The sequence below is a fragment of the Myxocyprinus asiaticus genome, chromosome 31 (genome assembly GCF_019703515.2).
Source record: "Myxocyprinus asiaticus isolate MX2 ecotype Aquarium Trade chromosome 31, UBuf_Myxa_2, whole genome shotgun sequence".
In the NCBI taxonomy this organism is placed as follows: Eukaryota; Metazoa; Chordata; class Actinopteri; order Cypriniformes; family Catostomidae; genus Myxocyprinus; species Myxocyprinus asiaticus.
The window spans coordinates 8,984,005-8,999,494 of NC_059374.1; the positions used below are offsets into that span (position 1 = coordinate 8,984,005).

The 15,490-nt window shown below is 38.5% G+C and overlaps 1 protein-coding gene across 1 annotated transcript in view; it reads left to right on the forward strand.

Annotated features, from left to right (window-relative positions):
• The window catches only part of LOC127422211 (teneurin-4), a 427,215-nt gene that overhangs the window by 232,144 nt on the left and 179,581 nt on the right, over positions 1-15,490 (forward strand). The window contains exons 4-7 of the mRNA XM_051665548.1: positions 1,883-1,890; positions 3,738-3,982; positions 10,997-11,095; positions 12,911-13,146. Of these exons, the coding sequence (XP_051521508.1) occupies positions 1,883-1,890; positions 3,738-3,982; positions 10,997-11,095; positions 12,911-13,146 (588 nt within the window). The remainder of the gene's footprint in view (positions 1-1,882; positions 1,891-3,737; positions 3,983-10,996; positions 11,096-12,910; positions 13,147-15,490) is intronic.

Sequence of the window (15,490 nt, forward strand, 5' to 3'; positions counted from 1 at the left end):
CTTACAGGTGAAGTGTGTAAGTGCGCCGCACCAAACAGAATTGCGCAAATAATGGCTGTTTTCAAACTGGATATTCCATTCCATCCTACACTCCCCTGTTTTGCCGTTGGTTGCTCCCAACTCAGATTTTTTTCATTTTTGTGTGAACTATTGTTTTAAATTGGAATGGGAGAAGAAAAAAAAAAAAAGTTATTTTAAAAAATTTTGACAGTCAAATAAACTGATTCAGCAAGCCTTGTTGACATTTACCTTTCTTGAATCTCCTCACTTTTATAGTAGGAGTACTACGCCCGCGCAGTATTCTTTTCCTTCATAATAAAAATGGTGTACCTCTCTTCTAGCTCTCCGTCTGTTTTGATCCGGTTTCATCAGGGCCATCATCAGCTTGGCTCAGTGAGGCAACACAGCTCTGAGTAATTGGTAGCGTAGGATTGTGGGAATGTAGCTTAGTATGGGCCCATCTGTCAATGGCTCTGACAAATGATCTGGCCATGTGCCCAAAATGAAAGGGAATAAAAAAAGGAACAGGTCCCTGTCAGTATAGCATACCGTAATGATCTTCAGTAGAAATGTGCACTTACCACATGGTGTAAAGCTCTCATTTAGTCATAAGAGAGATGTGAGAACTTGCGTTCCTTCACCCTGGTGACATGTCTCCAACAGAGAACATACTGTCGCGTGTAGTGTGTGAAATTACTATGAAACCTTTAAAGCATGCGACTTTTACAGTATTCAAGAGGAGATAATGATTCAGCGTTACTTAGTTCATTTATTTAATAATGCATTGTGGTGCCTTTGTGTTATAGAAGTTAATCACGAAGTTGAGCAGGCTCTGGTGAACATTATCCAAAAATACCATAATTATACAGGGCTGCTTTGAGGCTGACTAGTCGTTCAGACAACACACAAACTAGTCGATTTTGACATATCTAGTTTGTTGAATTATGACCTCAGAATTCTGAGAATTTGTACTGTAAGCATTTGGTAATATCATTATTGTAAATTATCAATAAGGATTTTTTTCTGCTGGCCCTATTGGGCCAGTATTTCAGAATTTCTTGCCATGCCGACATTTGCACTGGCCCCACTACAAAAAATATATATACTTTATTATATAAAAATATTTTATTTTTAGCTCCCTATTTTTATGTGTGCCAGAAAAAAATGACAAAAAAGTGGAAAATTCATAGCTGGAAATTAAACAGCTATAATCCATTTGCATACAATGCAAACACTAACTTTTGTTTCCAAGACTATCACAAATAATTCTCACAATAATAACAAAACATTATCTATGTCAGGAATCAACAAAAATATATGTGTGGCAAGTTAAAATCAGTAGAATTCGTACAGCAATGTTCAATACGTCACAGAAAACCAAATATATTTATGTTTGCAAGGCATGAAAACATGTAAACGGTCAATGACGCAAGATATAGTGACAAACTGGCCCAATTAGGGCTGGTGACTCTCACAGTGGGCCATCCTACTGTTGAGCCCTGAAAATATCTTTAGCTCATTTGCCACACCTTTAACAACAGGTCAAACTCTTCTTGGTGTGGAGGCCATTGAGTGTCGATGACAGGTGTAAAATTAAATGGCTTTGTTCTTGTTAAATACGGGCTCTTATAGTGCAGCATTCAGAGGCGCTAGCTTATTGATTGATGAATGGTTTAGCAGATATGGCAATGAATGGCTGTGGATTGCACAAGTACACAAAGGTCATTATCTGCGTCTGAATTGCCACACTCTAATGCACAGATTCTTGTGTCTGATATTCCCCTATCGTCCATTATGCAAAGTGACTCTAGGAGACAAAAGCAGCATTGGAAGCTGAACCAACTTGCTCTTTTTCAGAGCCCAACCTGGCAAACTGCACTAGACCATGGCGTGAATTTCAAACAAGTTGACACTGGTAATTCAGTCGACTTGATAATGACAGATTGTCATTGACGTGTTTTGCTGACACTGTTTGTGAGACTAGCTGTTAGAGGAAGCAGAAGCACTGTTTAGACTGACAAGGGGAAGCTGTGCGAAGTGCAAGATGAAAAAAAAGCAAGGTCTGTCTGTAGTAACCCATGGTTACTACAAGCATGGTTACTGCAATATTACTATTGCAAAACCTTGGTTTCTGCCAAAAAACATGGTTACTACAGTCATGGTTACTACGATATTACTATAATAAAACCATGGTTAATTTTCATAAGGGTTAAACAAATAGGGTGACAACATTAAATTGAACATACATTTTTACTAGATATACACAAACAAACTAAAAAAACTCCCTATTTTATATTACTGAATTAATATGTAGATATATAGTGATATAGCAATCAACTTAATGACTTCACTTCATAAAAGAAGGCAAATTCCCTTTAAAGCTGTGTGGGGGTTAAGTGAATCAGTGAATCATTTGTGTGAACTAGTTCATTTAAATGAACCGTTTGTTAAAACCGACTCACTAAAATGAATCTAAATTCATAACGCTAAATATAAGGTAATCATTTATTTTAACCGGTTCATTTCACTTACAAAAAGCCTGAACTTGCCGCATACTTGCCACAAGTTTGCTGCTCATTAATTTCACATGCAAATGAGCTTGTGATTCACCAAATGTTTGCCAGAAGTTTGCAGCTCTTCACCGCTAGTGGTGAACCTCCGGCAAACTTTTGGCAACAATGGACAATTTGCCGCAAGTTTACCACAAAGCTCATCTGCATGTGAAAATATCAGTGGTGAATTTGTAGCAAGTTTGCAGCAAATTTGCCATGAACTCTCGATTTTTGTAAGGGTACATGAACTGTCCGAAAGAACCAATTCACTTAAATGATTCAAATTTCCCAGGGCTACATGAGAAAGAGAGAGAGAGAGGACGATTTAGTGAGAATTATTCCCTCGGCTCCATTGCTGGTTTGCAATTCAATGTGACAAATGTACTGTAGCACTTTGTGGCACTACAGCACTACTTGTTGAAAAAAGGATTACCCAAACTACTGCCACTGAAAACATGTAGTTTAGTTAGAAGCGGTGCTGCTATTAGTTAACTACTCCCCAACACTGCTTCACTGTTTGCACACCCATTGGTAATCTCTGCATTGTGTCATTGTGTTTGCGTGAAGTTTTCTCAGTTTTGTTGCATCGACAATGGCCTCTATTGCTCATGTTGCTTCAAATCGGCAATTCTCGATGAAGCAAATTACTTTTTGTCGTTTTGTCACTGCAAAACCCTGCCAGTCTGAATGCCCCTTGGCCACTGTACGCAAATTACTGCTTCTGTCAATTCAAATGTTGTGACGGCAATCTCGAGATTAAATGAACTCTAATTCAATGCTTAGGCTGTTGTTTGAATGGCAGCTACTGATAATGGTTATAACATGAACTTTATTTGTCAGTAAAAGACTGACATGAAATAGCCTACGTAAAACAGGTACATTTATAACAAGATAAAATGTATGCCATTTATAGATATTTTAGTGTGTTCTCCCAGTGGACAGTTTCGGAACTGCTGCCTTGCAGTTAATCCCAAATCCAATAAAATGTTTGATAATGAAAATAGACTGACTTATTTGTGCGGAATCAGACTACAGATACAGTGCACTACAGATAATTGATCTTTGTGCCACACACTAATGAAGAGTGCAGATCATTTCTTGAATTGGTTGCTTAATTTAATTTGTTTAATTCCTGATACTGCTGTTTGTTAGATTGAATATATTTTTTTCTCTCTTGATCCAGAGGGCACTTACCAGAACCATTCCCGGTTGCGGACACCACCTTTGCCCCTTTTACACTCTCACTCGCCTAGTCAGCACCACGCCACCTCCATCAGCTCCCTAAGCCGCAGCAACTACACCCAGCGCAGTAACCCGAGTCCGGCACCCACCGATTGCTCAGCAACCAATGAGGGTCCTATCAGTGCCCATGACTCAGGCAGCGCCCAGGACAACTGGCTTCTTAACAGCAACGTTCCTCTAGAGACCAGGTACGTTGTGTGTAATGGTTAATTGAATGACTTTGAGGTGTCGATCACTACATTAGCTATTTACAGTGCATCATAAGGCATGCATATGCCAGCTGCATGAAGCGTATTATGCTGTTTAATCTGCTTAGTAGATCAACATCTCCATTAATACTTAATAATTAGTCTTTATGTACACCTTTTGTTGCTCTACATGATGCACCATATAGTTTAATATTGTGCAGTGGAATTAAGAATTAATTGGAGCTTTACAGTCAGTCATGCAGCTCCATTTTTGTGTAAATCCCTGCATTGGGTCAACATGCATTCAAAACATGAGTAGATATAAAAACAAAGAAAAGCTTTTTTTTTTTTTTGACAATTCATGATTCATGACAATTTTTTAACTTTTCATTGTAGTCAACTAAAAAAAATAATTGAAACATGATTCAAATAATGTTTTCTTTATTAGAATACAAAACAGTCTGGTCAGAGAAATCAAAGTTCTATTAATTAAAGGAAACATAGGTGTGCATGAAAAAAAAAAAGTGCAAAAAGTTGTCAACATAGTGTAAAATAAATTCACTTATTTAATATTTGTATGAAATGTATTAAATATGAAGACACATACTGTGCAAACTTGGCCTAAAAATAACCCAGATGTTCAGAAATAATAGTATAAAATAAAAAAATAAACAATGCAAAATACTTCTTAGCCAATGTCTGTATTATTTTTATCTAAATCTAGGCTATCTAGATATTAATATATATAAATTATCAAGTTTATCTAGAAAGTACTCATTACTAGTATATTTGTATAATCATAAACCCCTGAAGATAGATTCTAGACAATAGCAATATTAGCCACATGGTCATGGTCAGGTCCCCCTCTCCCAAAACATCAGATGCCTCCCACCATCCCAGACTGATGCCGAAATCATCAAGGGGGACCCCACCCTTCCCTATGTGGTCGGAAGGCGAAATTATTGAGGAGGACAATAATAACCCTGGTGCCTTTACTAAAAAAACATGGTTCTGCATTTATCTCCCATCATGTTTGCCTCTCTGTGAAACCTTTGTGTGGAGGTGATCAGTCAATATGCTCTCAGATGTCTGTTTGCATTGCTCGGGCTGCTCCTCATGCATGGCAGAGGGGAATCAGAGCTGTGAGAGCAGCCTGAAGAGGAATGACACATTCTGATGTTCAGATCACTTCCACCACCCACACAGCTCAACCCGGCCGAGAACCCAGATGACTCGTCTCATATTTATTTTAGCTGCTGTAAAAGTTTTAAAGTTTCTCTTACTTTAAGGCAATGAGATGATGAGACCTTTGTTGTACAGGTGCTCGAAGTGTAATGTTTTACTAATGGGATTTCCAAGTTAAATGTTTTATTGGCGAGGGCTTATGCCCCATTTTCATGAGATTGGCAAGTTTCACGATATTTGTCAAGAATTGTCCAGGTCATACTTCAAAATCGAAAGAAAAAATATAACTTATTTTCTGAGTTTTAAGTATTTTGTGTAAAAAATAAAATAAAGCCCATTTTAAGGAACGTTATGATTTTTGTGTTGTTTATACATATATTTAAATTGTCATTTAAATTGTAAAGTGAAATTGTACTTATGCATCATGTTAGTAATTGTTGTACTGAATTCAATTTATGCTGGTTTAATTAAAAAAAAACAAACCAAAAAAAAAAAAATCCTGACTGGGAATAAGATTTCTTTTTTTTTTTTGCATTACAGTAATGAGAATTGATAGTGAAATGTGCTTAATTGTCATGCAAATTATGTAAATAATGTAATAATAATGTTGCTGTCCACACACAGAATAAAGATTCAGACTAGAAAGATCTGGAAATATATATATATATATATATATATATATATATTCAGTTGAAGTCTAAATACACTTAGGTTGAAGTCATTAAAACTCATTTGTTAACCACTCCACAGATTTCATATTAGCAAACTATAGTTTTGGCAAGTCGTTTAGGACGTCTACTTTGTGCATGACACAAGTCATTTTTCCAGCATTTGTTTACAGTCAGATTGTTTCACTTTGAATTGACTATATGACAATTCCAGTTGGTCAGAAGTTTACATACACTAAGTTAACTGTGCCTTTAAGCAGCTTGGAAAATTCCAGGAAATGAAGTCAAGCCTTTAGGCAATTAGCCAATTGGCTTCTGATAGGAGGTGTACTGAATTGGAGGTGTACCTGTGGATGTATTTTAAGGCCTAACTCAGTGCCTCTTTGCTTGATATCATGGGAAAATCAAAAGAAATCAACTGTGGACCTCCACAAATCTGGTTCATCCTTGGGAGCAAATTCAAAATGCCTGAAGATACCATGTTCATCTGTACAAACAATAGTATGCAAGTATAAACACCATGGGACCAAGCAGCCATCATACTGCTCAGGAAGGAGACACATTCTGTCTCCTAGAGATGAATGTAGTTTGGTGCGAAAAGTGCAAATGAATCCCAGAACAACAGCAAAGGACCTTGTGAAGATGCTGGAGGAAACAGGTAGACAAGTTTCTATCTCCACAGTAAAATGAGTCCTATATCGACATAACCTGAAAGGCTGCTCAACAAGGAAGAAGCCACTGCTCCAAAACCACCATAAAAAAGCCAGACAGTTTGCAAGTGCACATGGGGACAAAGATCTTACTTTTTGGAGAAATGTCCTCTGGTATAATAAAACAAAAATTGAACTGTTTGGCTATAATGACCATTATTGCAAGCTGAAGAACACCATCCCAATCGTGAAGCATGGGGTGGCAGCATCATGTTGTGGGGGTGCTTTGCTGCAGGAGGGACTGGTGCACAAATAGATGTAAACATTTCTTAAAATAAAGTAGTGATCCTAACTGACCTAAGACAGGGAATGTTTTCTCTGATATTTATTTATTTATTTGGGTAGTGAAAAAAGTGTAGGTGCATTTAAAAGCTGGACTAACACAAGCAAAACTTTAATGCTTCAAATGCATTAGATTTCAGTTACCATTGCCGTTGTAAAAATTCAATATTCACATTAACTGAATAAATGAAAGAAATGAGTGAATGTGTCCAATAACAGGGCGGTTACTGAGATTAGGCAAGTAGTATATGGCTGGTCATGTGATCCTAAAATGGCAGCCCACATGAGGGGACCCTCTCCATGTAGAATAAAACAGCTTTTAAAAGGATACTGATATGACCGGAGTCTTCATCTCATGTTAGTATGAGCACTGCTAAAAGCTATGTGCTGAATTATACATTTGCTTTTAAAATGTATAACATTTTTTTTTTTTTTTTTTGTGGTGAAATATGACTTGACAATTTTTTTTCATGAGATTCACTTGTTGTAATAGACCAGTTGGATCAGTTAAAGACACTTGCCGGGCTTGAACCTGCGTCACCCTCATGAGCATCCCAGCTCAATGTTTTTGAATCCTCCGCATCACAGCTCCAAACAAATTGATGGCACATTTCACATGGGATGTGTTTAATGATGTGCACAAATGCTAGGGAATTCATACTGTGTGTACACAGGTTGTTTGTGACCGGTATGGTGTGAACGGTCTACTCAACTGGAAAATGAATGTTAATTTGAAATTGCGGTGGGACAGTTAGCAACATACTGACAGATTAAACACCGTGGATCTCTCCAAACTTTAATCTGGACCAGGTATTCCCACGGGAGACGGAAACAGATGGTCACGGCAGCTTATCTGTGATGCGAGAAAAGTGGTGGAAACTGAATAAATCAGTGAACACCCCCCCTCCCCCCATACCTCCCTCCAATCTAAAAAAAGAGCGATCAATTATCTGATCCCTCTGATGAAATCGGAACCATTAGCAATATTCACAAGGGTAGTGAAAGATGGCCTGTCATTTTGGCTTTAGCTAATGACCTTATAATGGTTCCCTCTCACAGCTTCTGTACAGCGGGCTGGAATGGGATGAGTCTCTGGATGTATAGCCTTACAGAGCCCTCTCATTGGACGAGAGCCAGGATATGTCCCTCTCTCGTTGGCTGATTCTCATGTTCTGTTCCAAAACCTAGTGAGCTGCCTACAATATGGATGATAGGCATGATAGACACACTTTCTACACGAAGGCTGTTCCAAAAGGTAGGCAGCTTAATTATGCTGCCCTCTAAGACCCTTTCTTTTTACCAGATTCTAAGGCAGCAATGTATCCTTTGTGTCACATTGTAACAAGCTCAGTGAAAAAATCCATCCAAGATGGCTGACAAAGTGAGAGAAATAAAGATTAAATAAATGTATATATAAACATATATTTCATTCAATACTGAGGTCGATAAAAAAATAATTGTGTAATTAAAATGGACTGTTTTACCCAATATTTGTGTGTGATATGTATTTTTATGCTTATTTGATTATTGCGTTGTTAGAGCATTGCATCTCTATTGAAATTAATCATTGAGTTTCCCATACTAAACACTATTTTTGTGGCACACAGAATTACTGCTCATGTAGAGCATTTCAAATCAGTCACTTACAGGTGCATCTCAATAAATTAGAATGTCGTGGAAAAGTTCATTTATTTCAGTAATTCAACTCAAATTGTGAAACTCGTGTATTAAATAAATTCAATGCACACAGACTGAAGTAGTTTAAGTCTTTGGTTCTTTTAATTGTGATGATTTTGGCTCACATTTAACAAAAACCCACCAATTCACTATCTCAACAAATTAGAATACATCATAAGACCAATAAAAAAAACATTTTTAGTGAATTGTTGGCCTTCTGGAAAGTATGTTCATTTACTGTATATGTACTCAATACTTGGTAGGGGCTCCTTTTGCTTTAATTACTGCCTCAATTCGGCGTGGCATGGAGGTGATCAGTTTGTGGCACTGCTGAGGTGGTATGGAAGCCCAGGTTTCTTTGACAGTGGCCTTCAGCTCATCTGCATTTTTTGGTCTCTTGTTTCTCATTTTCCTCTTGACAATACCCCATAGATTCTCTATGGGGTTCAAGTCTGGTGAGTTTGCTGGCCAGTCAAGTACACCAACACCATAGTCATTTAACCAACTTTTGGTGCTTTTGGCAGTGTGGGCAGGTGCCAAATCCTGCTGGAAAATGAAATCAGCATCTTTAAAAAGCTGGTCAGCAGAAGGAAGCATGAAGTGCTCTAAAATTTCTTGGCAAACGGGTGCAGGGACTTTGGTTTTCAAAAAACACAATGGACCAACACCAGCAGATGACATTGCACCCCAAATCATCACAGACTGTGGAAACTTAACACTGGACTTCAAGCAAATTGGGCTATGAGCTTCTCCACCCTTCCTCCAGACTCTAGGACCTTGGTTTCCAAATGAAATACAAAACTTGCTCTCATCTGAAAAGAGGACTTTGGATCACAGTTCTTCTTCTCCTTAGCCCAGGTAAGACGCCTCTGATGTTGTCTGTGGTTCAGGAGTGGCTTAACAAGAGGAATATGACAACTGTAGCCAAATTCCTTGACACGTCTGTGTGTGGTGGCTCTTGATGCCTTGACCCCAGCCTCAGTCCATTCCTTGTGAAGTTCACCCAAATTTTTGAATCGATTTTGCTTGACAATCCTCATAAGGCTGCGGTTCTCTCGGTTGGTTGTGCATCTTTTTCTTCCACACTTTTTCCATCCACTCAACTTTCTGTTAACATGCTTGGTTACAGCACTCTGTGAACAGCCAGCTTCTTTGGCAATGAATGTTTGTGGCTTACCCTCCTTGTGAAGGGTGTCAGTGATTGTCTTCTGGACAACTGTCAGATCAGCAGTCTTCCCCATGATTGTGTAGCCTAGTGAACCAAACTGAGAGACCATTTTGAAGGCTCAGGAAACCTTTGCAGGTGTTTTGAGTTGATTAGCTGATTGGCATGTCACCATATTGTAATTTTTTGAGATAGTGAATTGGTGGGTTTTTGTTAAATGTGAGCCAAAATCATCACAATTAAAAGAACCAAAGACTTAAACTACTTCAGTCTGTGTGCATTGAATTTATTTAATACACGAGTTTCACAATTTGAGTTGAATTACTGAAATAAATGAACTTTTCCACGACATTCTAATTTATTGAGATGCACCTGTATGTAATTCCATGATGTTAGGGTTCTGCCTTAGGAAGCAGCTACCTATGTAGGTAGTAAGGCAGCCCATCCTTTGGAAAAAAGCTTATGTACTGTTCTTTGACTCCTCCAAACTGGCCGCTGGACCCATTTTGTCATTGTTTGAAAGGTTAGTTTGCCTCCCAGGACCCAATCTTACAAACAAATGTACATAAGCCAGACAAAGACAAAGAACAGAGCAGGCAAGTAGTTTATAACAGTTGAGAATGGAAGAAAACAAGCATTTTCTCTTGTTGAATTGAAGCTGTTGAGCCTTCCCGATGCATGTTGATGGTTCATTTCTCCATTACATTATCTCAGTCTTCCCTTATGGAACCGTCATCTCAGTGGGGCTGTAGAGCTGCAGCAGACATGCTTAACTGAATGCACACTGTTTGTCTATAGAGTTTCACTCAGAATGTTAATAACCCTCTGCTTTATGAAACCATTTATTATTTAAAATCTGCAAAAATCACAATCTTAAAGCAGGATTTAGCATAATAACCTCATGGAAATCGTTGGTATGATGCGTGATTCTTCTGAAAACTGTTGTCAGCTCCTACAAACACGATAACATGAGTGAATGAAAAGTAATGCCTTGTTTTCTTTTAACAACAAACATAAAGGAACCAGAATACTCTAATGTTTATCAGAGAAGAACAGGACGGTTGCAGAGAGGGGCATGGGTCTTACAGCACCAGGTACATGTGCATGATGAAAGGGCAAAAACGCTTTTAGGTGGGAGGGTTTCACGGGGCTGTAAAATACCCCAAACAGCACTTTCCATAAGGGTGTCTCTGTTTTGTCCTCATTGGTCTCTCCACGGCATTTGCTCAAGTCGCCGAATAATCAAATTTTTCTGTTTGCACATCTGTGTCTCCCTCTTGCACGCATGTCTCACTCTCCATCTATCCATCTCTCCACCTGTGTGTAGAAACATAGCAAAGCAGACATTCCTAGAGACTTTACAGGACAACTTTATAGAGATGGACATACTGGCCACAGCTCGCCGTGATGGGGCTTTCACTGATGGGTATGTTGCATGAACTGACTGCGCCTTCCGTCATTAGCAGGATCTGCTTTGCCATGCTGCATAGTGGTATCTTTGCACGCTTGTTTTTCATTTTTATTACATGGTGTCAGATGTAACCGAATCTAACCTGTCTCATCACTTACTAAATGAACTGCATGTTTATTGACAATAGTCTTTCTTTAAAAAACAAAACAAAAAATGAACTAACCCTGAATGTATAGCGTTCTTTGCTAAGGAACTGTTCATAAGGCTAAGCGCACACTATAAGACAGAAGCTTGTTGCCCTGCGCACATTTAAAGACTCGTGTTCTTTTGTTTTCTGTCGTGTTGTTGAAGTGTTGAACTCAAATGTTGGGTTATTGAATAAAAATGCTAGATGGAAATACCAAGATGCAGATAACATTTCCAAACTTTGCATAAAAAATGCATACGCTCGCTTGAGGTGGATACATTTTTTATTTGATTAAAATACATGCTCATTAACTACGATGGAAACACATTTACTGAATAAATTCCTAAATGTGCATCAAAAAAGTCTCAAGTCATATGACTAAATAATTCACACGCAACTGGACTAACCAGCAGACAAATATCATTTAACATAGCCTTAAATCAAAATGATTGGAGCTCATTTTGAACTCAGAGCATTTTATCTGTGCACTCTGAACTGCAAGTAATTTATTGCATTGAACAAAAGAGCCACGGTGGCTTTCTCAGTGGCTACAATTTCTATTTTTTGTTCATTTTCCTGGAACACATGGAATGGAAATACTGCTTTATTTGCACATTTTTAGCTATTTTCTGATTTTTTGCATATATTCGTAATTTGGATTGAAACATGACTAATTACAAGATCTTTTTTCACAAACTCACACACATAGTTCAGGCACATAGCTCACGCACATAGCTACGAAGTCAATTCTTGACAACATGTCAATAAGCAACATGGAGGATGCTGTTTTGTTTTTGTTTTTTTGCCATAATTTACATGAAACGAGAAAAAAGTTCAGACTTCCCACTGCCTCTCCCAACCCTTGGACTTTTTCCTCTTTCATTGGCTGTTGCACATTACTGCCCTTTTGCTTGTCAGAGACAATATTCACACCTGAAGACTGGTGGGTTGGTTTCAAAGAAGTTTGAAATTAGTCTGTTTGGAAATGTATAAGTGCACACTTTATCTTCTGTCTTGTACTGTGCTCAGGGCCAAAAATTAAAGTGGGTAGACTACCTTTAAGAGTTTTGAAAATCAGTTGTTCATTTTTCTTGTACCTTAGACACATTGGTTCATTTCTGGGTTCCCCTCATCTGGTCAGTATTGCATATACAGCAATAACAGCAGTTTTCTCAATCAATGCCTTCACCTGTTTGAGGTTTACGTCTTAAATCTCATTTCAAGAGACCTGGCCTCGTTGTACATCGGCGAATAAGCTGCACCGATTATGTGCATCCTGCAATATCCAACAGCTTCATGACACGTGCAATCTTAAGGTGAATTAGAAATTGCCATGAGGGCTTGTATTAACAAGAATCCACTGTGGTCAGTTGTGCTGTAAATTAAATTTGATATTGATAAACATTTTGGATGTAACACACCCCATAGGGGCACAGTATGTATTGTTGGCAGCCAGAGAGCAGAGGTGACTATGGCAACAGCTCGGAAAAGTGCTTTGGGACAGCAGTACTGACCAGTGTAGGGCACACTAGCCTCCACACTCTATAGATAATGCTGAACATGTTGAGAAAACAATTCTCTCTCACACTACACACTGCCCTTGTTTGTGAAAGTAAGCAATACGGTTTTCTGCGTTTCTGCAGACACTTTCTATTCAAGCCTGGTGGGACTTCGCCCTTGTACTGCACGACGTCGCCTGGCTACCCCTTGACGTCCAGCACGGTATATTCGCCCCCGCCCCGACCCCTGCCACGGAACACCATCTCACGGCCTGCTTTCAGCCTGAAGAAGCCCTATAAGCACTGCAACTGGAAATGTGCCGCACTCAGCGCCATCCTCATCTCCATCACCCTGGTGGTCCTGTTGGCCTACTTTATTGGTGAGTTTACCCATCTACACCTTCATCCACCCATTTTTCTCAAAATATCTGTCAGAACTGTACTAAAGGTGTGACATAAATAAGATTTTTATTTAATTTTGTTTCTTACGAAAAAACGGTTTAAACCAGCCTAAGTTAGTGTGCTGTTTTTAGCTGGTTTTAGCTGGTTTAGCTGGTCTCCCAGACTGACTAGCTGACAAAGTGCCAAAACCCCTCTAAAACCATCAAATCAGACCAGCCTGACCAATGGAAGCCAGCTTGGTGGTCAGCAAAGACCAGCGAACCACCTTAGACTGGTTTATGCAGTTTTTCAGAAGGGTTATTTGTACGGTTATGTGGAGTTCACACTGACAGTGATTTACATCAACAAAGCAACATGATAATTTTCAATGAGAGTTGGCGATTTCCTGTGATGTGACAAAGTTGAACAAAATTCAGCTTTATGTAAATGAGCAATGATGCACTGTTACCAAGTGTTACCAAAACTACCAATGGGAGTGCTGACAGGGACCAGCTCCCTGATATCATTGGAATACTTAGTTAAGAGTAGGAAAGCCTTCTAGCGGCACAAAGATTTGTTGACCTGCAGCAATTTAATCAATGTCAGTGTGAATTCTCTTTATACATAAAGTCTACTTTTTGTAATACTATAGATAGGGTGGTTAGGCAGTCTTTGCGTTGTATCTTTGAAGTGAAGTGACCCTATAGAGTTTAAATCTTAAAGTTGTCATAAATGCAGAGCTAATGTTTTGTCATTCAAATGCTTGAGCCGTGAATCTGTGCTAGAGATGATTCAGTACTTTGCCTCACTGAATGACACTGATACGACTTAGTGATGAATTTTATCAGTTTCCTCGTAGTGCTGGATTAGTGGCCCATATAAAGATCCCTGATTCACTTTTCAATCATTTAAAATCTCTGCTCGAGCACAGTATACACAAGATAACAGCCAACATTATTGATCTCCTACACTGTTCAGAAATTTCAGTGTCCCGCAACTTTATTTAGCTAAGTCTGTGAAGCAAGTCAATAATAGATGACAGATAGAGTGATATAGGATTGAGACCTTGTAACGGTTTGTGCTAGTTAAGATTTCTGTAGTTTAATGTGCAATGGCTACACTGAATCATTAGCTCTCCGTGATGTATAGTATGAGAAGCGGTGTTAGTTCTGCTCATATTCGCTTGGGCAGTCACTAAATGAGCATAACTATGATGCATTCAGGTCTACTTGGTGTCTGCTAGTAGTTCTGTTATTTCCTTTAATCTCATAAGAGAAGAAGCGGAATATTTGATGTACATGTGAGAATATTGTCAACCAGTTCCATATAAATGTCAGTCCATGCCTTCAAAAGTAAATCAATAATAACAAAAATGTTCTGTAGATGCTGATATCTAGGCCAGCATGGAATGGGTTTGTATGCTTATCTGCTTAGAATGTAAATTTTAAGTGTAAACTCACAGAAGGGCTACACAAACAAATAATGTTGTATGAAGTCAGAAAAATGACAAAATAATTCAATGCAATGTAATTTGATTAAGCTGCATCCAAATGGAGATCTTTCAGATGTGTCTTTACTATTACAGATAAACAGCTTTCCACTGCTTAGGAACTGAGAATAAATAAGCATTGTAGCAGAATTTAAGTCAATCCATCCATTCGTTTTTGACTAAAAACAAAACAAAACAAAACAAAACAACAACTTAATTGTTTAGTTCTCATAAAATATTCTGTTAGCTACTAAGGCAAATAACAATGTTTTGTTCCAAATCCCAGTGAGCTGTCCACCTAGGCAGTATTTTGAGAGTTGCTGCCTATGTAAAGCATTTCAAATCAGTCACATGATGGCTAGGATGCTGTCTTAGAAGCTGTGTACGCTGAAGACAGGGAGGCAGCTCACTAGGTTTTAAAAAGATACATTCAAGATGGTGGAAAAATTATAAAATGCTGAGTGAAAATTATCTTACAAATTGTTCAGTATAATTAGACAATTACTATTTTACCCAGTATTGTGTTGTTAGCTTAGCAACATGCTAGTATGAAACTACGATGGAATTAATTGTTAGTTGAGTCTCATCAACTGTGTGATTTACGTGCAGAGCGCTATTTGTGTGTGGTGCAGAGCTGCTGCCCATGTAGAATGTTCCTAATCAGTGTCTTATGAGGTTCCATTTCAGTCAGGATGCTGCTTTGGAAAACAGCAAGGCAACTCACTAGGGTTTGCAACAGAGGTTTACTGTTGACGTTAAGTGTATATGCACTAGCGAATTAAATTCTGTACTTCAAGATGCTCTTTGTTAGCTGGTGGGCTAGTTCAGCTATGACCTTGTTAGGAGCCCTGCAA